The sequence below is a fragment of the Neofelis nebulosa genome, chromosome 8, assembly GCF_028018385.1.
Source record: "Neofelis nebulosa isolate mNeoNeb1 chromosome 8, mNeoNeb1.pri, whole genome shotgun sequence".
Lineage (NCBI taxonomy): Eukaryota > Metazoa > Chordata > Mammalia > Carnivora > Felidae > Neofelis > Neofelis nebulosa.
Window position 1 is genome coordinate 112,042,032 of NC_080789.1, and position 23,173 is coordinate 112,065,204.

At 41.2% G+C, this 23,173-nt stretch overlaps 1 protein-coding gene and 1 non-coding gene across 21 annotated transcripts in view; both read left to right on the forward strand.

Moving 5' to 3' along the window:
- PARD3 (par-3 family cell polarity regulator) overlaps positions 1 to 22,704 on the forward strand; it is a 668,338-nt gene extending 645,634 nt beyond the window's left edge. For all 20 annotated transcript variants that reach the window (XM_058681495.1, XM_058681510.1, XM_058681501.1 and 17 more), the window contains 3 exons: positions 295 to 415; positions 13,953 to 14,080; positions 20,686 to 22,704. In XM_058681495.1, coding sequence (XP_058537478.1) covers positions 295 to 415; positions 13,953 to 14,080; positions 20,686 to 21,082 — 646 coding nt within the window. In that variant the 3' untranslated portion in view covers positions 21,083 to 22,704. The remainder of the gene's footprint in view (positions 1 to 294; positions 416 to 13,952; positions 14,081 to 20,685) is intronic.
- Positions 6,386 to 6,491, forward strand: LOC131484158 (U6 spliceosomal RNA). The gene has a single exon (XR_009248068.1). It is a non-coding gene; the product is annotated as a U6 spliceosomal RNA (small nuclear RNA).
- Positions 22,705 to 23,173: the final 469 nt, after the last annotated feature.

Sequence of the window (23,173 nt, forward strand, 5' to 3'; positions counted from 1 at the left end):
CAACACCTTGTCAGATTACAGAAAGGAAATGAGGCTTTTAAAATACCGCATAAAAAAGGAATGTCTAAAAATACCGCTTGCCCTCTTGAATATCTGCCTGAAATAACTTCAGTAAGTCTTAATCATAAGAACAAAATGAAAACTTCTTTTAAATGCCCAAATATTGTTTTATAAATTCACTTCCTCTTAAACAGTGTCCTCTCACAGCAAGCTGCCATTTTTTTTCCCCTAGCAACTGCCATTCACAGATTGTATCTCTGAAGGGAGTTCATTCTTGCCCCTTCTCTCTTTTAGCAACAGATCAACTCCTAGCAACCATGATCGGATACAGCGTCTACGGCAAGAATTTCAGCAAGCAAAGCAGGATGAAGATGTAGAAGATCGGCGACGTACCTATAGCTTTGAACAACCCTGGGTGAGTATTTGGTTCTTCAGCACAGCGAATAGTCTGACAACTTCCCTGCAGTGAGAGCCCCCAAGCTGTGACCTTAGCCCTTTATGAAACAAGACAAGATGGAGCCAAATTCCTTTGACCTTTAACATATTGACCTTTCCCTCATTTCCATCTGGGTTGCATCATTGCTAATTTCATTTTATATCTTGTTGCACCATCTGTCCATTGCATAATCAGTTTTATTCGCCTTATGACAAGACATAGCAAAAGGATTCTTGCTCTCAGCTATGCACTTTTTTTTAAAGTTTAGTAAATATTTTTCTATATACATTTTCCTCAGAATTGGAGCCAGAATAAATTAGTTCAACACATGTCTATTGTGTATCTACTATACACAAAGTACAGTATTAAGCAATTCTTGATTCTTTATTCTCCCTTATCCCTTTTGTGTATTTGTTGAATCCCTCTTATTTATCTGCCCATATCCCTGTTCCAGTTTATCCTCCTCACAGCCATCAGAATGATTTTTTTTTTTTGGAGTTTATTCATTTTTAAGAGAGAGAGAGAGATCAGGGGAAGGGCAGACAGAGGGAGACACAGAATCCAAAGCAGGCTCCAGGCTCTCAGCTGACAGCACAGAGCCTGATGTGGGACTTGAATTCACAAAATGTAAGATTGTGACCTGACCCAAAGTCGGATGCTTAACCGACTGAGCCACCCAGGCTCCCCAGAGTGATTTTTCTAAAACAGAACGCTGAATGGTTTCTCAATGCCCAAGAGAGAGAGTCCAAATTCCACAGTGTGGCTTGCTAATCCTCCCCAGTCCAGCCCTAGACTTGTGCTCTCTCTGTTCTTGTGTTTTGTCTTGGAGATGATGGCACTGCTGAGAATGAGAGGCATTGGGGTAGGTTTGGGGGTGTTAGAGATGATGGGAATGTAAAAAAAAAAATATTGCTTATTTAGTTTTGAGAGAGAGAGACAGAGCATGAGCAAGGTAGCAGAGAGAGAGGGAGACACAGAATCTCTAGGGTCTGAGCTGTCAGCACAGAGCCCAACATGGGGCTCAAACCCACAAACTGCAAGATCGGGACCTGAGCCAAAGTCAGACACTTAATCGACTGAGCCACCCAGGTGCCCCCGATGATGGGAATTTTGAAGAATATCTTTGGAAACTTGAGGGGGACTCAATTAGACATGAACATACAGGCCACTTGAGATAGGACATTCTAGCTGAGAGTATTAGTGATCAACATGGTAATGTGACCATAGCTAAAAATGCTTAGAGGGAATAGAAAAATAATTTTTTGATTACTTCTGCAATGGGGATTAACCAGTCAGACATGGCAGAAAGTCAAGGAAGCTACTCTGGCGGCCTGGGGAAGAGGCAGGTGGAGCATCACCCACTCTGGGTAGGATGGTGAGTACAGCTCAGGGACATATATCCTAATTGCCTGGGAGGATGCAAGAAGGGTCGGTACTCTAGGGGTTCGAAAGCCTAGGGGCTGTGGTCAAAACAATATATTTTTTGGAGTCCTGGATCTTGGAGGTGGGACAGTTCCTGATGATTTGAGGTCAAAGATATGCCATCCATGTGAGTTCCTGAGAGAACAGAGATTAAGGTCCAAAGAGTTAATGAGTTCAGTTCAAAATGTTGGGATTATAATTACATTAGGCATATGGGAAGGTAGGGTTAGAAGGAAGAGTAGTGTTAGAAAAGGCTTACAGTTAAAAAAAAAAAAAAAAAAAAAAAAAAAAAAAAGATCCTGATTTATTTTGGAAAGGGTATGGACCCAACTGCCACAGAACTGAGAGGTCGGTTATATTGTAGGGAAGGAGAGATAAAGGTAGAAATGTAGTCAGAACCTTCAACGCTAGGTTGGAAGGCTGAAGAAAGATGGTATGAGGACAGAACACTGGCCCACTGGCCAGGCAACCTAGCTCTTCAGGACTGTTTTCTTGTATGTTAAACCAAGAGACTTAGAGTAGATGGTTGAGTGTCAGTTATTAAACCCTTTGTTATAATGAAAATTTAAGAGAAAGCTGAATGTGTCAGGTAAAGCAATACAAGTAGAGCTTCTCCGAGTGTGGTCCACAGACCAGCACCATCAGCATCACCTGGAGCTCCCTTCAGACCTCCTGGATCTGGGTGAGGCCCAGGAATCTGTATTTTAACAAGCCCTGGAGGGGTGATTCTGAAGCATGTTACTTTGAGAAGCAGTGATCTAGAGTTAAATCATCTCTGAGGTCCTTTTTACTCCTAAAATCCAACACCCACAATATACTCTATACAAGGGCAGAAACCTATAAACGTTTTGACTAAGGGGCTTAGTGACCAAATTGGGGTCTGTGGGAGATAATTTTGAGAAAGGAGAAGATGGAAAAATGAGAAAAGCAGTACTAGTTTGAAGGACTTTGCCTCTGTTCAGGTGAGGAAGGAGGAGCCTAGAGCAGCCAATTGGCCACATGAAACCACCATCCAAGAGTAAAAACTCCTCATGAAGTCGATCCTAGCCTAACTTTCAGAGGTTATATAAGAACTTCAGCAGATATAATACCTTAAAAAATCTCTAATTGTGTTTCTGCAACATTACTATTAAAGGTATTGTTTTTCTAAAACATTTTATTTTTATTTATTTAGTTAAGATTTTTTTTAATGTTTATTTTTGAGAGAGAGAGATACAGACACAGAGACAGAGACAGAGACAGAGTGTGAGCAGGGGAGGGGCAGAGAGAGAGAGAAAAAGACGAAGAATCTGAAGAGGCTCCAGGCTCTGAGCTGTCAGCACAGAGCCAAACGTGAGGCTAGAACTCACAAGCCGTGAGATCATGACCTAAGCCGAAGTCAGACACGCAACTGACTGAGCCACCCACGTGCCCCTAAAACATTTATTTTTAGATGATCAAGTAAATTGAGTCATGCCCATGTAACAACATGACAGAATTATGTTAATCTACTTATATTGTTTGCCATAATTGACTTAATCTCTTCCTACCAGCTTTCCTAAAGCAGGATTCTTTTTTTTTTTTAAATTAGGTTTTTTATTTTAAATCCAGTATAGTTAACAAACAGTGTTATATTAGTTTCAGGTGTACAAGACAGAGATTCAACACTTTCATACAACACCAAGTGCTCATCACAATAAGTGCCCTCCTAATCCCTATCACCTATTTCACCCATCTCCTCACCTACCTCCTCTCTGGTAACCATCAGGATGTTCTCTGTAGTTAAGAGTCTGTTTCTTAGTTTGTCTCTTTTTTCCCCTTTGCTCATTTGTTATGTTTCTTAAACTGTTATGCTTCTTAAATTCCACATAGGAATGAAATCATATGGCATTTATCTTTCTCTGACTTATTTTGCTTAGCATTGTACTCTCTAGCTCTATCCATGTTGTTGCACATGGCAAGATTTCATTCCTTTTTATGGCTGAGTAATATTCCATTATATATATACCACATCTTTATCCATTCATCAGTTGATAGACACTTAGACTGCTTCCATTATATGGCTATTGTAAATAATGCTGCAATACATACATCGGGGTGCATGTATCCCTTTGAATTAGTGTTTTTGTATTTTTTGGGTAAATACCCAGTAATGTGATTACTGGATCGTAAGGTAGTTCTATTTTTAACTTTTTGAGGAATCTCCATATTATTTTCCACAGTGGCTGTACCAGTTTGCATTCCCACCGACAGTAACAAGGGTTCCTTTCTCTCCACATCCTTGCCAACACTTGTTTCTTGTGTTGTTGATTTTAGCCATTCTGACAGGTCTGAGTTTTGATTTTAATTTTCCTGATGATAAGTGATGTTGAGCATCTTTTCATGTGTCTGTTGGCCATCTGGATGTCTTCTTTGGCCAAATGTTCATGTCTTCTGCCCATTTTTTAAATGGATTATTTGGTTTTGGGATGTTGAATTGCATCAGTTCTTTTTATATTTTAGATTCTAACCCTTTATCAGATATGTCATTTGCAAATATCTTCTCCCATTCTGTAGATTGCCTTTTAGTTTTGTTGATTCCTTTGCTGTGCAGAAAGTTTTTATTTTGATAAAATAGTTTTTATAGTTCCAGTAGTTTATTTTTGCTTTTATTTACCTAGCCTCAGGACACATATCTAGAAAAATGTTGCTATGACCAATATCAGAGAAATTACTGCTTGAGCTCTCTTCTACGATTTTTATGGTTTCAGTTTTCACATTTAGGTCTTTAATCCCTTTTGAGTTTATTTTTGTGTTTGGTGAAAGAAAATGGTCCAGTTTCATTCTTTTGCATGTTGCTGTCCAGTTTACCCAACACCATTTGTTGAAAAGACTGTCTTTTTCCCCATTGGATATTCTTTACTGCTTCATTGAAGATTAATTGATCACATAATTGTGGATTTACATCCACGTTTTCTATTCTGTTACATTTCTATGTGTCTATTTTTGTGCCAATACCATACTGTTTTGATTACTACAGTTTTATAATATAAGTTGATGTCTGGAATTGTAATACCTCCAGTTGTACTTTTCTTTTTCAAGCTTGTTTTGACCATTCAGGATCTTTTGTGGTTCCATACAAATTTAAGGATTATTTGTTCTCATTCTATGAAAAATGTTATTGGTATTTTGACAGGGTTTGCATTAAATGTGTAGATTGCTTTGGGTAGTATGGACATTTTAACAATACTTGTTCTTCCAGTTCATGAGCATGGAATGTCTTTCCATTTCTTTGTATTATTGTCAATTTCTTTTATCAATGTTTTATAGTTTTGGAGTACGGGTCTTTTACCTGTTTGGTTAATTAAGTTTATTCCTAGGTATTGTTTTTGGTGCAATTGCAAATGGGATTGTATTCTTAATTTCTCTTTCTGTGACTTCATTATTAGTGTTTAGAAATGCAGCATATTTCTATACATTGATTTTGTATACTGTGACTTTACTGAATTCATTTATCAGTTCTCATAGCTTTTGGGAAGGGTCTATTGGATTTTCTTTTTTCTTCTCTTTTTTTCTTTTTCTTTCTTTTTTTTTTTTTTTTTCTTGAGAGAGAGAAAGAGAGAGTGTGTGTGAGAGCGTGAGTAGGGAGGGACAGAGGGAGAGAATCTTGGGTTTTCCATACATAGTATCATGTCATCTGAAAGTAGTGAAAGTTGTATTTCTAACTTACCAACTGGGATGCTTTTATTTCTTTTTGTTGTCTGATTGTTGTAGCTAGGACTTCCAGTACTATGCGAATAAAAATGGCCATCCTTGTCTTGTTCCTGACCTTAGGGGAAAAGATGTCAGTTTTCCCCCATTGAATATGATGTTTGCTGTGGGTTGTTCATAGAATGTCTTTATTATATTAGGGTATGTTCCCTCTGAACCTACTTTGTTGAGGGTTTTTTTTATCATGAATGGGTGTTGTACTTAATCAGATGCTTTTTCTGTATCTATTGAAATGATCATATGTTTTTTATCCTTTTTCTTATTGATATGATATATCATGTTGATTGACTTGAAGCAGGATTCTTTTTTGATGTGTGGTAAACATGCCTAGCAATGTATTTTTGCACAGAAAGGCTGAAAAGAGGAAAGAGTACAGTGGCTACCAGAAGGAGAAAAGCAAGTATATATGAAAATGGTTCTCAAACACAGAGTTCTAGCCTACAAGGCCCTGCAGGGGTTTTCTCAATCTCCATACCATACCATGAGGAGCAGTGGAATGCCACCTGACTTTGCCTGGGAATGTGGATTTCAAACCAGCATATTTGCAGCATTGCTGTTTAATTAGTTATTTAATTGATCAGATGTATTGGGTGCTTACTATGTTCAGTCAGTGTGTCTGGTGCTAGAGAACAAAGATGGGGAAGAAAGAATATCCTTAGAGCCCTACAGTCGAGCTGATACAACAGAGAAGAATATTTTGTACAGTTTATGATACAGGTATGTATGGAGTATTAAACACAGAGGAACCATGCCCAAATAAAGTGTGGGTGGTTAGGAAAGGCCTGAAAGAAGACCTCAGTGCTTGCTTTGGGAGCACATATCCTAAAATTGGAGGGATACAAAGAAGAGTAACATGGCTCCTGCACAAGGATGCATGTAAATTCATGAAGCATTCCATATAGAGAGAAAGAAAAGGAAAGGAAAGGAAAGGAAAGAACACCTTGTTAGATTTGTAATATATTTTAAATACATAACTTTGAGAAATAGAGAAACATATATTTGGGAACTAAGATTGATGGGATTTTTTTCTGGCTGGTGACATTGTATCTACATGTGAAATGTCCAAGTTTGAGACTAAATGAGCATTTCCTACTTCTTACCTGTAGATATTGTTCATTGGGAGATGTAGAAATGATTTGATATCCATTTTGGTCCCCTTATATGATTTTTTTTTTCCTAATGGGGGTGGTGAATATGTTGGCATACATTCCCATGCCAGCTACTTAATATGAACAATCATGTTAGGAAAAATGTTTGAGAAAATCATATACATCCAGAAACTCACCTACAAAAGGTCATAGGCCAAATTGTTGTGTATCAAAATGCCATAGCAACTTTAGACTGAGCACTTGGCTTGTATTATCATTTCCTGTAATGAGTGAGCAGGGAATTATTTGGATGACAGGCTGATTACTTTAGGAATGGAATAATTTCCTAAATTGTGGGTCAGAAGTTGGCCTTTTCTTTTTCTTTCTTCTTTTTTTTTTTTAATTTTCAAACAATTGGGATCTTGCTGTTTTTTCTCCATTCTACTGATCATATAAATGAGCTTGAAGTGACTATAATTCTACTTAGTGTATTAATTTTCATACCAATTCTCCTTGTTGCCTTAATAGGGTTTTGTCTGCCTCAATAAGAGCCTCAAAATGTAGCTGAGTCTATGGTTTTTATTATCTGTTTTACAAAATGAGCTTTGAGTATCTTAGTTTTTTTTTTTTTCTTTTTCTGTGTGTATTCTGACCTTAAAAGGTCAGTCTTTTTGGAAAGGATGAGGCTATGATCTCACCCATTGGAATGGTTTGCAATCATTTTAGTTGTAAGGAACCAGATATTTGTCTTCAAGCTGTGTGTCCCTCTTAGTCCATATTAGTTGAAATTGTCATGCTTGTTGGAAATGCCACACACAAAGTGCGACCAGATGTATCATATAGAAGATCCGAGCCAATTACTTTACATACAGAGAGGGATGCTGCAGAAAATTCATCCAAGTAGCCCTTTTCAGTTCATCCATTTTCAAAATGTTCTCCCTAAACCCTAGCAGTGTGGAATGCACCTGTTCCTGGGCTTTTGTTCAAAATAATGTTTGGGCCTGAGGGAGCTGATTTGTGGCACAAAGGGTCTTTAGATGAGCAGAGGCCCAGGAAATTCCCTTAGCTCCATAACTGAAGTGCATTCTCTCCCAAGTTGGTTAAGAAGAGGAGGAGGAGGACGACGACGACAACAAGGAGGAGGAGGAGGAGGAGGAGGAGAAGGAGGAGGAGGAGGAGCAGGAGGAGGAGGAGGAGGAGGAGGGGAGAAAAAGCAACTTCTTCACCATGTAATGCCAGGTGCAGCATAAATAAAGCAGCAAGTTGCTTTAAATCTTTCTTAAGATAATGGAACAATAGCTGAGGTTAGGGTTATTATCACAGAGCTCAGATATGGACAGAACTTAGTGTTGCTTTTAAAAGAATTAAATTGCACGCTGCAGACATAAGTACAGTATGCTGTTAAAACTTTGCAGATACCTGAGTGTTGCCCACAAGGAGACTTGCTGGCTGAGGCGGTTGATAGATGGGATAATGGAGCCTTTAATAGCTATATTGCTAAATCCTTTCCATCCCGGGTTGGTAGTGACTCAAAGTAGTTTAGTCCTTCAGATGGAAAATTGATCCTCTGCGATGTGAATACCCTCTTCTCCCCCAAGCTTTCTTCCCAGCTGTCTGTCTTTAAACAACAACAAAAAAAAAAGGTCTGTCCTTTTTTCCATTTTTCTGTCTGGGACTTTTAATGGCTCCTCTTCCCTTTTTTAAGGTTTTGTCTGCTTTAATTAGAGAGCCAGTCTGTAGTACACAGCCACCCTGAACCCCTGGATTGCCTTCCCTGTACCTGGGAAGTTTGAGAAAATGATGCTTATCCTTTTGTTTTCATCTCTCCTAAGACTTCAAGGATATCTCCTGTAATTTCCTTATAGTGGGGCTCCATGCCTTTACTCAAAAAATGCCTTCTCGGTTGATAGCTTTGCAGTTCAAACTGGGTGAACTGGGTGGAAATCACCTCCCTTGGAAATCAACCTGGAGAAAGCCATTCCTGCAAGCAAACCGGGACCCTTTACTCATGGCAAAAGCCTCTGTGCTGCTGCAAAGTAGACCCCTTTCTTCTAGCTCCAATGACCCATCTCTCAGCTGAAGGCTCCATGACCCATGGGCCGTGCTACCGGCAGAGACCTCAGGTAGTAGAAATCAATGAAGTTGCCTTTGGTCATCATAAGCATGGGACACTAGAAGGCTGGCTTATTTTTAGAGCTGCAATTTTCAGTAACCTGCTGTTTAAGGAGGGGGAAAAGTAGATCCAAACACTGGTTGGCAAAGACGAGAGAAAGACAAACGGTGTGTAAAAAACGAACATGTATTTATGAAAATTTCATGAGGGAAACTGGTTTGCTCTGCAGATTTTTCAAGCTTTACTCACATCATTAGCAGCAATTAGGCTTTTCAACATTCAGAACCCACAAGAGTTCGATCAATAGTTGTAACAGTATCTTGTGTGATGGGATAGAGGTGGAAGGCTGTGAAGGCAGGATGTATAAACAAAAGTTAATTTTGTTTTGATTAAAAGTTGTAAATGAGGGGCGCCTGGGTGGCGTAGTCGGTTAAGCGTCCGACTTCAGCCAGGTCACGATCTCGCGGTCGGTGAGTTCGAGCCCCGCGTCAGGCTCTGGGCTGATGGCTCGGAACCTGGAGCCTGCTTCCGATTCTGTGTCTCCCTCTCTCTCTGCCCCTCCCCCGTTCATGCTCTGTCTCTCTCTGTCCCAAAAATAAATAAAAAACGTTGAAAAAAAAAATTTTTTTTTAATAAAAATAAAAATAAAAATAAAAAAGTTGTAAATGAATCTACTATACAGAATAATTACCAAGCTTAGTGGTTGCCACTTTTTTTTTCTTCAAGTTTATTTATTTATTTTGAGAGAGGGAGAGAGAGAATCCCAAGCAGGCTCCATGCTGTTAGCGTAGAGCCCAGATCGGGGCTCTATCCGTGAACTGTGAGATCATGACCGGAGCCAAAACCAAGAGTCGGATGCTGAAGTGACTGAGCCACCCAGGCGCCCCAGCAGTTGCCACTTCTAAACAGAGTGAACAGTTTATGCTTTTTACATGATTCAATGGCATAAAAGTCTTCCTACCCTCTACCAAATCTTTAAATTACCATTTTATCAGAATGTGGAATTTATATTAGGGTTACAGCAAGTTTGAATTGCCAACATAGAAATTCCAAATCTCAGGTGGATGTGTGTCCTTTTAGTTATTGTCACCATCATCATCTTTATCATCACTTTTCCTCTGAAGCAGTTGAACTTGTATCTTATTTTTGTTTTCCATATGTGCCCTTGAACACAGGTGAAAATTTGAACATTGTATTCATTTTGAATAGAAAACTCACTCAAAAGTATCATTTGTAAGAATAGTACATATATGTGTGTATATGTGAAGATATACAGGTGCACACACACATATGCTTACACACTATGTGAAGAAAAATTAGAGTATTTAAAAATTATTTTCTATAAATGCTAATAAAAGAGTAATGAATTTTATTTCGTAAATGACACATGCACTCATAGATTAAGCTCTAAAAGTCTTCCAATATTCCTGGCTCTAAATGGTACTGACACTTTGTATGCTGTATAGTTATTTTTGTTCTTTCTTTAGTCTTAACAGTTTTGTTTTATATTCTTATTTTGGAAAAATAAGAATGATTTTATTTAACTGAGAAAAATGTTTAGTTAATGAAATCTGGTGAAAACACTATGTTTTCACCAGTGATTTTTGATATTTTGTTTTACACTAATAAGTGATAGCCAAATTGTGTAGCCTTCCCAAACTTTACATAATTTTTTGTATTGTATAAATACTGTCTCTCTATAATCACGATAGAGACCAATACTTTGCAGCTCATTTATAAAAGAAACATGCATAGTTTTCGCTTGTGGCTTTAAACATAAGCCATGAAGAAATTTACATATCATGGTCCTCCAGTGTACTGTGTAACAGATAACCATGTATTTATTTCTATTTACTACCTCTACATTATTATGGCCCTGCCAACCTTGGCAATTTTTTTACTTAAAAGGTCATTGCTTGTCACAAATTTCATCATAAACAAGGCCAGGTCATCTGAGATTTGTATTCTTAAAACAGAGCTCTTATTGTCTGGCAGATATCCAGAATTAATATTTAAAAATTTTTTTTTAATGTTTATTTATTTTTGAGAGAGAAAGACAAAATGCAAATGGGGGAGAGACAGAGAGAGGGAGACACAGCACCTGAAGCAGGCTCCAGGCTCTGGGCTGTCAGCACAGAGTCCGACGCAGGGCTCGAACTCACACACTGTGAGATCATGACCTGAACTGAAATCAGACGCTTAACTGACTGGGCACCCAGGCACCCCTTGATCTCCAGAATTATTACAATTATAATTTACCTGTGTGTTTCCCTGTATATATGTTACTTTGTGGTTGTAGCTGTTAATGCTGTTCTTTTTGAAAACATGAACTTCTCCCTGGGGTTACAAATTACCTTTCTTCATTTTTATTATTTTGGACTCCAGACACATTATTCTATTTCTGCCATAGAGATGGAAACCACTGTATTTAAAAGTCAGGATTGTCGATTATAATACTGCTCCCACAATTTACATTTTTATGAGATCACCATTGAAGTCACGAATCAGGTTATTTTTGATTCGGGCCAAGTATAAAACTTGCCAGGATAAACTTATGTCAGTGTTGCTCTAGGCTGGTCATGTATACAATCTTCCTTGAGATCTGTGGCTCAGTAACATTTCATCTTAAAGATAAGGGGAATTCTTCTTAAGAACCTACCCTTCTGCATGCTTTGAAAAAAGAAATGGAATAAAAGTCATCGTAGTGGGCAGACTAGTATGAAATATGTCAGTTTGCCAGTACCAAACTCATTCACTCATGTTAAGTTTTCAGATCCTGTGTGATGATAATTTTATTATTGGAGTTCATCAAGATCCAACTGGGTCCTTGCCATGGATAAGGTTTGAGGTGCACAGTGTCAGAAAACACACAGTTGAGGAAACAAAAGCCTTTCAACTTTTTTTTTTTTTTTCTGTCAGAATCAAATTTTCAGGCCTCTGGGAGAAACAACTTAAAAATACACCTGCAATGTCTACAAGACCTTGCATTTTCTTTTCACATCTCCACAAGCAGTGTGTCACAGAACAGCATGAGCTTAAGAAGCCCGTTACTAAATCCTGCTGCAGAATGCCAGATCTCTCAAGACTGCTTGACACATGTATATAGCTTATACTGAGTGAAAAGGAAAGGGAAACGTGGTTCTTTTTGAGGGTGGAAAGAAAATCGTGTAGTATTTTCTTGCTTTGCTTTCCCTCTGTCCAGTGGCTTCTCTCAAGCTTCCCAAGCCTCACCCTGAACAATAGAGCCGCTCGGTTTTCTTTTTGGCCAGCCTCATCAAGTGTAATGGAAGAAAATGTCTGTCTTCTTTAATGTAGTTGATGAACAATTGGTTGACGCTTTGTTTACATAAGCAGAACTCACTCGGCAAAGTGTTTTCCTCGCTCAAGGCACCACTGATGTGTTATTTGAACGGTGTTGTGGAGCAGGTCTCAGAACACACATTTGTTCCAGTGAGTGTGGTTATAAACATCCACTAGTAGAGACTGGGGTATTGTAAAGCCTAATCTCTTCACACATTATTTTTGTATCGGGATATTTTTAATATGCCCACTGACTATGCCCATATGCTTTGAAATTTTTGCCCCATATAATCCTTATTATTGCTTACCCACAAATAAGATAATGCTGGCCAGGCAGAAAGAGAACAATAGATGATGCTTTCTTTCTGTTCACACAAAAGCCAACCACAGGAGCCACTCCTTAAGTAACAAGCCCACATGCTACCTTACAACTCTCCAAATGAATGCAAAGACTGTTATTTTAGGAAACTATTATCAAGTCAAAGTCTGCCATTGGTGTCTACGAGAGAAAATCGATAGCTTGTTTTTAAGAGGCATTCTTCATTCAGAATATGCCTATTGCACAATGTTGCGTCACACAAAGGGGAGCAGAGGTTAGCAAGTGCCAAAAAGGATTACTTAGTGAATGTCACTGATGCTACGATAAACCACTGTTGGGTGTTTTATAGAGTTAGAGGCATCGTTGTCTATTTTGAGTAGACCAACTTTCATTTTCAAAGGGCAGATCTAGAAGGTAAGCTAAAAACTGTCGGTGAGAAGCTGAAGCATCCACAGGGGCTTGATCTGCATGGCACAATATACACAACCAAATGTCTGAGTTTGCTGAGAGGCAGCAATCAGTGGATGACCTGCTGACCAAAGTATTTAGCCAGAAGGAGTAGAAATTTCTCTATAGGGTATAATTAACCTAGGTAAAAATGCCATTTCCTAATAAGTAAGGGAAAATGTATTGTCTCATAACCAATTCAAGGAGCTGTTAGCTGTTAGCTGTTAGGGTTTATTCTTTTGATGAGTGTTTCCATTTGGCTGCCACCCCTGGGTTGGAGGAGACCTATACATGGCGAACGGTGCCTAGTGTCAACGAATCTCCATTCAGAATTTAGCCATCACCCTTTAGGAGAAGGGGAATGAGTTCTATTGTAGCCCTACTGCTAGCCTAAAATAGGTAACCGCTGAGAAAATTCACCAGCACAGCCAACTTGCAAGTGCACACCCATGGACTTTCCCACTTCTGTGAATTATTGTAGCAAAATTTATTTACTTATTTATTTTTGACATTGGCATCTTATGCTCTCCTGAGGAGCCTTGCTCCCCTGTACTTGCTGGATATACAGGGGATGCAAACTGGTGTCTAATGTTAGTATTTACCAAACCATCAGGAAGACTGGAAAAGTTGACCCCCCAGGGCACCTGGGTGGCTCAGTCTTCAGGGTCTGATTTCAGCTGAGGTCATGATCTTCTGGTGAGTTTGAGCCCCCACATCGGGCACACGGCTCTTAGCACAGAGCCTGCTTCTGATCCTCTGTCCCTTACTTCTCTCTCTACCCCTCCCCTGTGCTCGCTCTCTCTCTCTCTCTCCCTCAAAAATAAACATTAAATAAAAGAGAAGGAAAAGTTGGCCTCTCAATTTCAGACCATTCTAAAGCCATAATCAAAATTTAAGATGCTTGAGTATTTGGGGCTCATAAAAGCAAATAGATAACCTCTTTTCTCACACTTGGGAAAACTGCAGTTGGCTTTTTAAAAACTCGCCACATCTGTAACATGTTTCTAGGTCAATCCTTAAGAATCGGAATGAGGCCCACCGGCCACATGATAGCCAGACTGCCTCTCTCGCTAAGCGTGTCGCATTTTTGCCCTTCAGCCCAACTCCAGAGCGGCGGCGCAGAGCGGCAGGCACTCGGTGTCGGTAGAGGTGCAGATGCAGCGCCAGCGGCAGGAGGAGCGCGAGGGGTTCCAGCAGGCCCAGCGCCAGTACAGCTCCCTGCCCCGGTAAGTCCCAGCCCGGCCCCGCGGGAAGCCCCTCCTCCACGCGCTCGTCCTGCGGGAGCCGGCAGGCAGAGGGCGCTGCTCAGCCTGCCCCCCATCTGACCCCTGGAAAGAGGCCCCCCCGGAAGAAAGAAAAGTGTGGCAGGAGATGCCGGCATTGTCACCCCCAAGCTCCCTAACCGCGAGCGAGATGATCTGCCATAGGAGCATCGGGCTGAGGGGTCACACCCGGGCTCTGGTACTGGTTCTGCTACTTCCCAGGTGGCCGCGGACCGGACTGGTTCTTCATCTGAAAAATGGAAAGCTAACACTTATTTTGCCTGGCTGGTGGGGTGACTAGAGTGTCTGATGCTGTGTAAACCTAGAGCTCCATGAAACGGTTGTATGGGGGGGGGGGGGGGGGCGGTGCTCCACGGTCTGTGCCCAGGTAGGATCTCTCTTGCTCTCCCGCCATCCTTACACTTGTTCAGTGCGGATCCTCAGAGTCCCAGGGATGCCCACCTCATGAGCAGACTAGCCCGGGGGTGGGGGGGGGGGGGTTGGTATCTGCCAGGCTCCCCCCAAGGAGGTACCTCAGCCCCACGGGTTCTCTGCCAAAGGCCTGGAGAGCACTCAGGTGACCGAGCCCTAATACCCTGAAATGATAGCCCTTTTCCCATCTGAGTATTCCCTCCATGCACAGTGAAGAATAAAAGTACCTATTTAAAAATACTCATCTTCCCAAACTTCCTATGATTCACTCCTATAATCACAATTCGTACAGGCATTTGTTGTATTTCAAAACCAGGTGACAAGCATTTTGGTGGAAAAAATCCACTTACCATGTTTGTATCAAGTAGATTGCTTTGATTTTGAGCAGAGCAGTGTGGAGGCAATGTTTCTCTGTGTAAACTTGACTGACCTATACAAAGGTGGTCTTGATTTGCTTCTAATTTTTAATAAGGATGAGTCCCTGTAAATGTTAAATAATCCCTATAATAACAGCGAGGGACTTGGCTACATTGACGTGGATCAGACAAGGGAATGAGGATGTGAATGAAAATCTACCAGGATGAGTAGCGTCATTCTCCTAATGGTAGTTTACTACTATTGTAGTATTGTTCATTCAGTTGTTCTTTTTTCATCTGGAAAGCTGTATCTCCTTTGAAAACTAAATTATTTTTTTCTTTTAAATAAGAGAATTGCTTTTTTTCTTTCACATAGGAGAATAACTATTTATTTAGCCCACTCTGGGTAAGAGTCACTGAAATTTAGGTCTGGACAGGACCTTGAACATGTTGTCTTACAAGGAAGCAGCTCAGAGAAATTAAGTAACTTCCCCCAAGGTCCCACAGCTGGTCCATAATTTCTGCCAGAATTCAAACCCACACCTGCCCGTTCCCTAAACCCTGATTTCATAAGGCTCATTGCTACCGAGGGTTTTGGTTCACAAGTCTGGAATGTCAGTGGGTGTAGGTGCAAAGTTCCTCCCTGTGCTCTACTTCCCTTAGCATATGGAAGAAGGCCGCTGTATGAACCAGCCCCATGCATCAAATGTGAAACATTCCAGGATTATACATAAAGGTTCTTCTGTATAAAATCCCTCCACCCTGCCTGTTTGGCTTGCGTTCCATCAGATGGATGAGTGTGATCAGGTCAATGGATTGACATACCTGACGGTCAGTAACACATCATGGCCTATGCGAATGGCATTGCCTGTGCAGGGGCTGTGATCTTATTTGATTGGCAAATTGTTTGACTTCATAAATTTTAGTTGTGTTTGAGAGTATAAGAAATGGAGGAGAAATATCAGAAAGCACTTGTAAGAGGCGGAGTGAGGTGGGAAATGCACAGGGCTGAGGAAGGGAAGTGGGAGAGATGGTGGGTGAGGGCCCAGAAGTGTACACAGCCTGGCGTGAGAAGAACCACCAGGGTCCCAGTCCTGGGCAAGAGGGCAAAGAGGGATCACTGACTTTCTCCTGGTCGTGTTCCCAGGTAGCTCCATATTCCAAACTGATGCTCTGCTGTCTTTTCCACCTCCTCCTCTAGGCTGCCCTTCCTCGCTCCCCTTCTCCCTTCTGAAGCACCTGGTAGAAGGATCTAATTCGTGGAAGGGAGGGTTGCTGCTGCTGGTACTGCCGCCGTCTGGAGTGTTTCCCTAAATAATAAAAACTCCCTCTGGGTTCAGCGTAGCCCCCTTATTACTACTAGGCATTTTATTCTGTGTTGATATGACAAAAGCAGAAATCCCACGATGAAAAAGTTGTTTCAGGCAAGAGGTCTGGGAGGTCTCTACAGCCTGTTCTCTGCCTTTAGAGAACAGTTTCTGGATGGGAGTGTATATTTGTGGGGAGATTTAGGAATGCTGAGCCACACCCAGCTTAGGCACCACTTGACAAGGGCTGTGTGCGGAGATCCAGAGGAAGGTAACAAGACCAAAGAGGAGCTCAGAGGGAGATAGCGAGAACCTACATGGGCTTGAGTCAAAACCAGATTTCTGACATGTGATATTCTTCAAAGACGCTTGACCTCTGCTTTTCAGATGTTGACAGCAGAGTTTTGTCTAAACAAGTTGGTATGGCATTCGATACCAAAAAGACTTCACACACAACAGAAGTTCTCTTGAAAAGTGGAGCGTAGGGGCGCCTGGGTGGCTCAGTCGGTTGGGCGGCCGACTTCAGCTCAGGTCATGGTCTTGCGGTCCGTGAGTTCTAGCCCCACGTCGGGCTCTGTGCTGACAGCTCAGAGCCTGGAGCCTGCTTCATATTCTGTGTCTCCCTCTCTCTGACCCTCCCCTGTTCATGCTCTGTCTCTCCCTGTCTCAAAAATAAATAAACGTTAAAAAAAAAAAAAATTAAAAAAAAAAAAAAAGAAAAGTGGAGCGTAAAATAAAACAAATGGTCGAGACTTTGTACCAGTAGCACTAGAGAAAGGAGTCTGAATTGAAGGGACGTATACAAGCCGAAGTGGTGTGTAACTTCTCACTGTGAATAACCAACTTATAGACAGAATTCAAATTACATTTTGAAATGTCGGTAAGGGATGCTAGTCAAGTCGTATCACTAGTTCGGGAGGAAAGGAGACCTGAGAGGACCCACACTTAATTCTCAGTCAGAATAGGGTTCCTTTTTAATTTTTTTTTTTTATTCCTAAACTACTTATTCTTTTTTCTTCTTGACTCTCTTTTCTTTAATCCTTTTAAAATTTCTAGATTACTGTCTTAGTGTTCAAAAGGCAACTCTAAAACTGAGTAGAAACATGTTCAGTTATAGTCACTGATAGAAAGACTTACTGAAGATCCTTTATGAAATATATGTATTTTTTCTTCTCCTGCTGACTCTCCATTTGCTCTTCATCTTTCCTTCTCCATGGCTTCCCGTCTGTTGGTGGTAGACTTCTCTGCTCTGTACACCTCACTTCCCCTCTGTCTTCCGCACCCAGACATGGTCTCCCCACCAGGCCCATTTATTATGTCTCTCAGCTGCTTGTCAACTTGTCAGCCTTGGTATTTATATCTTTCTTCGTCCTTCTATGTCCTCCTCACCTTAGTGACTAAATTGCTTTCCTGAGGCATTAGGTCTTTGGTGTAAGATGATGGTCTACATGATGGTGGTCTTCAAGCCATACTGGAAGAAGTTATAATCATTAAGTGATAGCTATTGCCAAACCAGGGCACTTGCCCTGAGTGGATTCAGAAAACTCTAGTAGGCTCATTCTAGGACCAGACACACCTGTGTGTTGGTTATAAAGAAATTCAGTGAACAGAGATTGCTGCTGTTGTTATTTGTGGCCTTTGATTAAGCAATCATGGGACAGTAAAAAGCTTCTTTCCAGTCTCTCAGAAAGTGGAGTTGTCTTCACTTAGAGAAGCTTCTTCAGTTATTCTTTGGTGCCTCTCCCTGCTTCTTGATTTCTACCCAATCCTTCTCACAAAGGATGGAAAGCTAATCACTGGGTGTTGTATGGAAACCAATTTGACAGTAAATTTCATATATTAAAAAATAAAAAAAAAATAAAAAAAATAAATTTTTATTTAAATTTTTTTAATATTTATTTATTTTTGAGAGAGAGAGAGAGAACACGAGCAGGGGAGGGGCAGAGAGAGAGGGAGACACAGAACCCGAAGCAGGCTCCAGGCTCTGAGCTGTCAGCACAGAGCCTCACATGGGGCTCGAACCCACGAACCACAAGATCATGACCTGAGCTGAAGCCGGACACTTAATGGCTGAGCCTCCCAGGCGCCCCGGAAAGCTAATATTTTGTTTATTGTTTTCCTTTGGTCACAAAGATATCTCCCAAAACCCAGAGGCTAATCTTTGATGACAAAGTGACTTTGCCTTCAAACTAACTCTTCCAACACCCATTAGTCAGCCATTTACTGTGTGACACACTTTTCTAAGCATTTTACATGTGTTACTTCACTTATTTTTCCCCGTATCCTATGAGGTTAGATATCTGGCCTGTTTCACAGATGAGACAACTTGGGCCCAAACAGTATAACCCTCCTGGGGTCACACAGCCGGCAAGTGGCAGACAGGATTGGAATCTCTATCTACCTGAACCTAAGCATCATGTAGAAAACTTTCATTGTCTGCTATTTTCTCGAGTTTCTCTATGATCTGATCATTTCTTGTCCTCTCCTTAATTGAGAGCTTGTTGATACCACACTTATCACGAAAACATGTGTATATATGTGTTTGTGTGCCTGTATCTATATATATGTTCTTTCCCCACATATCTTACTTCAACCCTCAGCGAGGTCTTCTTTCTTCCCTCTAGACAGCTTAGTTTGAAGAAAATTTTAGCTACAAGAAATTCTTCTTTCACATCATCATAATTTCTGTCCCTAAAAAACCTTTAGTGACTTCTTGATGTGTTTAAATAAAAAAAGACTCTGTCTTCCTGAAATGATTCAAAACTCAGCTTACGGTGCATGAGAGCCATAGAGCGAAGCCTTGGGCTTTATAGAGTTGGGGGTTGGGGGCTGGAGAGGGTTAGTGGATCTCAGTAGGCTAAGGATGAAAAAGAGGTGAAATTTCTGTGGCCTACTTCTGGTTATCTTTAAATTGATTACTAACCCATGAAGGAATTCCACTTTTGTTGCTGTAACATCAGTAACAAGTTCGTTGTTTTAATTAAAGTTTCATGATTAATGTCAAATCCCTGGTTTCGTGCTGGCACTTTCCATCATTCATGTCCCTGGGCAGATTAATTTATGACTTTTTAAGTGAAGATAATCAGTGCTTTAGGCAAATAAACTATTCCATCAAATCTAAGGATTCTTGCCTGGGCTGATTGTACGAATGGTCTGATTCCCATTAAGAGAGAACCAGATAAAGATACTGGACACTGTTCAGTTAATCACAGTCATATCCAGAGATGATGCTGGACACCCCCAACTACATTTTAGGCCATGTGGAAAACAGGGAGATTTCATCCCAAACCATACTGATGGCACTTCTCAATGTTCAAAAATGCAAATGCTTCATTCCTGTGAGAGCCCCGGTGTCTGCATAGATCGCATTTTCCCTTCAGAGTCTTTCTGAACATCCTGTCATGTTGTGTGTGTTGATGTGAAAGCCTGAGCAATACATACTGTCGCCAAATGATTTTCTTATTGATAAATGGAGCAATATATTTTGTTTTATTACTCAATTCTCTCTTCCTCTCTTCCATTTTTAAGGCGAAAAATTAGGACATGTCTTCCTTTCTGGCACAAATTGTTTTACTTTATCATAGCCAATCTTATTGTAAATTCATAAAAGCATCTAGAGACTTGATAGTAAATTAAAGATGTTTCAAAACAATAATGTTTCCTGAAATGATGTGCAACTTTATTGCAGAAGTGATAAGACTTAGAAATTTCTATATGGCTCTGATTTATTTCCCTATCCTGGAGTGACAGAATGGGAGTTAAGTAGGTTATCCCTGCCTTCAGGGAGGGTAAGGTGTGTAGGAAAATAGTGCTTACTTTACAGACTTCCCAGGTTCTACAGGCCTGATGAGCATATATGCTGGAGAGTGTCAGTTGCTGACGTATACATCTCGAAAGCCAGGACTTTAAGGGACTGCCTGTTGCATTTTTAATCATATAGGAGTCTAGACTTAAATCTTTCATAACTGAACTCATATTGTAATCCATTACATGTACTTCCTATTAGCTAGTGTCTCGGGCATTATGGTGGCAGCTGTGTAAAATATTTGTTTTGCTTATTTAGGATTGAATTGTAACATTCTAAAACGAGCAATTCCTGCTGGGGTAGAAGCTGCCAGATCACTAATACCCCCGTACAGAGTCTTGCCAGTGTGTCTAAATTGCAGGAGGTACTGTTACCCTATGCAGAATCAATAGTGCCTACGGAGACACAGAAGGAGGACCCTTACTTTTGGATAGCCACCCAGGCCCTCAGTGCTCTCTCCTGTTTAGCCATTGTTTGCTGAGGACAGTCCTGTGTTAATCCTCCAGCTCGCATCACTGTGGCTGACACAGGATTGCAGTGCAGCACTATTGGTTGAGAGGTTCAAATGCATATTCCACTCCCCCCCTCCCCCACCTCCTTTCTCCCTTTCCTTTCTCTCTCTCCCCTTCTCCCAAGCCTCACACTAACCTTTGGGATTTGCTTTTCTAGGCAAAGCAGGAAAAACGCCAGCTCTGTGTCCCAGGATTCCTGGGAGCAGAACTACCCCCCTGGGGAAGGCTTCCAGAGTGCCAAGGAGAACCCCAGATACTCCAGCTACCAGGGCTCCAGGAACGGCTATCTGGGCGGGCACGGCTTCAACGCCAGGGTGATGCTGGAGACCCAGGAGCTCCTTCGCCAGGAACAGAGGCGGAAAGAGCAACAGATGAAGAAGCAGCCTCCTCCTCCCGAGGGGCTCAACAACTATGACTCATACAAGAAAGTCCAGGACCCCACTTACACCCCTCCCAAGGGGCCCTTCCGGCAGGATGTGCCCCCCTCCCCTTCTCAGGTCGCTAGGCTGAACAGACTCCAGACTCCTGAGAAAGGGAAACCCTTCTATTCCTGAACAGGAGAAGAGTGGAGGCTTCATGTCATGCAATAAAGGACATTTTCTTATGAAGACTTGTATTTTGGGAGTTTTTTTAAAACCTTGATGGTACTATGGAATTTTTCTGTTTGTTGGTATCAGTGCCTTTAAGCAGTATGGGCGAAGAAATGGAAGGCCTTAATGTCTTTGCCACTATGTCTCAAGTGTCTATTTCATGGAAGGATTTCCCACCATCTGACAATCATCTGTTCGAGGCATTCACATGCTCTGCACCTCTCTGGAGTACCGGGAATGTTCACCTCCCCCATGAGATGTCCATGGCTTTATGTTACAGCCCCCTACAACTTGTGACAAATTACCTTGAAGTTGAAGGTGATATTGATCCCTCCTTCTCCCCTTTCAGTTTTCTTTGATGTGAGGCGACATCCCAATCTCTGGTGGATCAAAGTGGGTGACATACACCAGAAATTGGGGCTTTATGGTACTTCACAGCACAGTCATTTATGGTACTTTGTGATCAGTGTGGTTTTCCCTGTTCTCTCCCAGCTCCTTGCAACAGGAAAGTTCCTTCATCCTAGTAAAGAAGCTAAGCCATATCCAACACTGTCTGGTTATCATGGGGGTCCTTTTGCAACTGCCTTATAACTCGACATTACCAATAAAGCGATCATTGTAGTCTGTGTTTATAAATACACTTGTTCGGTCATGTTCCTGACACGTGTGTTGAGTCAGCGCAGCTCTGTGTGGGGGACGAGGGACAGGGAGTGACTTCTGGTCGGGGAAGAATGGAGCCTGCCCACCGGCCCTGTGCATATCATGACGTGGGAGGTGGTAGCTAAGAAAAGAATTCTCCCAGGATGAGCTTCTGGCCCACAACATCCCAGTAATTATTTTAATTAGTTTTCGTTTGACAGGTTGGCAGGAAGGGCATAGAGTGAGACAAAGATAAATCACACAGTCGTTTTGGGATTCTAAAAACTCATCGGCTTGCTACAGTTTTTAAAGTCAGTTGGAAATCACGTTTGTCTAGCACACCCAGATGCTGTATCTCTGCCTGGTGATGCCATCCATGCTACTAGATAATTCTGCCACAAAACGAAGACAGATAAGGGAAAAGCTGTTACATCACCAAACAGTGGTAACAAAAGATTGCTCTCATGTCAATATTGTAATGTGTGTGGGGGTCACAAGGACCTCGATTGCTCCTGTGTTTTGAGCTGTCCGTCTGAACGTCATGTGTTGTGAACCATGGCTGGGTTGCTAAAGTGCCTGCAAATCCCGATGTGAAGAAAACTTGAGATGAAAGCTCAGCACACCATGTATTAACAAAAAAAGAGAAAACAAACAAAAAAAGACATGTACCGATATGCCTTTTTTTTTTTTTACTGGCACATTGTATTTTTGTGTCCACTTGTTTTTAGAAAATATGTGAAGTGTCCACACGTACCTGTGTCTCTTTTGCATTTCTGTGTAATGGTTCTATGTGTTCATAATGTGTGGCAATGTTTAAATGGTGTTACCAATGTAAGCACAGTGACCTTGGATGACAGCAGCTTTTTCTTACAGCCTTCCTTGAGCTGTGAGAAACAGCTTTCCCTGTACATATGAGACTTCTAATAAAAGGCATATTTCTTCCTGTTCTTTGTGGTGTCTCTAGTGCTCCTGTGGAAACTCCTAGCTGGGTTTTGGGTGGTTCATTTATTTTTTTTAAGTATATTAGCAGGTGTGATTTCTTTTTTCGTATTTAGAAAAAGTTGAAAGTTTCCTTATATCTGTGTGCAGAGATGGAAGTGCATGATTGACTGCTTACTTGAACACCTGAGGAGGGGACAAGAAAGAGAAAAGAACGTGCTTAATGAGTTTACTGGAAGGCTCAGGCTGCCAAAAGAAGCCTGGGGAATTTGGAATTGAAGGAGCCAATACTCTAGAGCTAAATAAAAGAAAAATTATTCAGAAAGCTACATAATATTCCCATTATTTTCCTTTGCTCCCTCTGGATCATTTCAGCAAGCCAAACATTTTGAGGGAGTCCTAGCCTTGCGTACCATGAGCCCAGAGAAAAGTCCAGATTCTTTTCCACTTTCAATACCAACCAGTTCTTATTTCCAA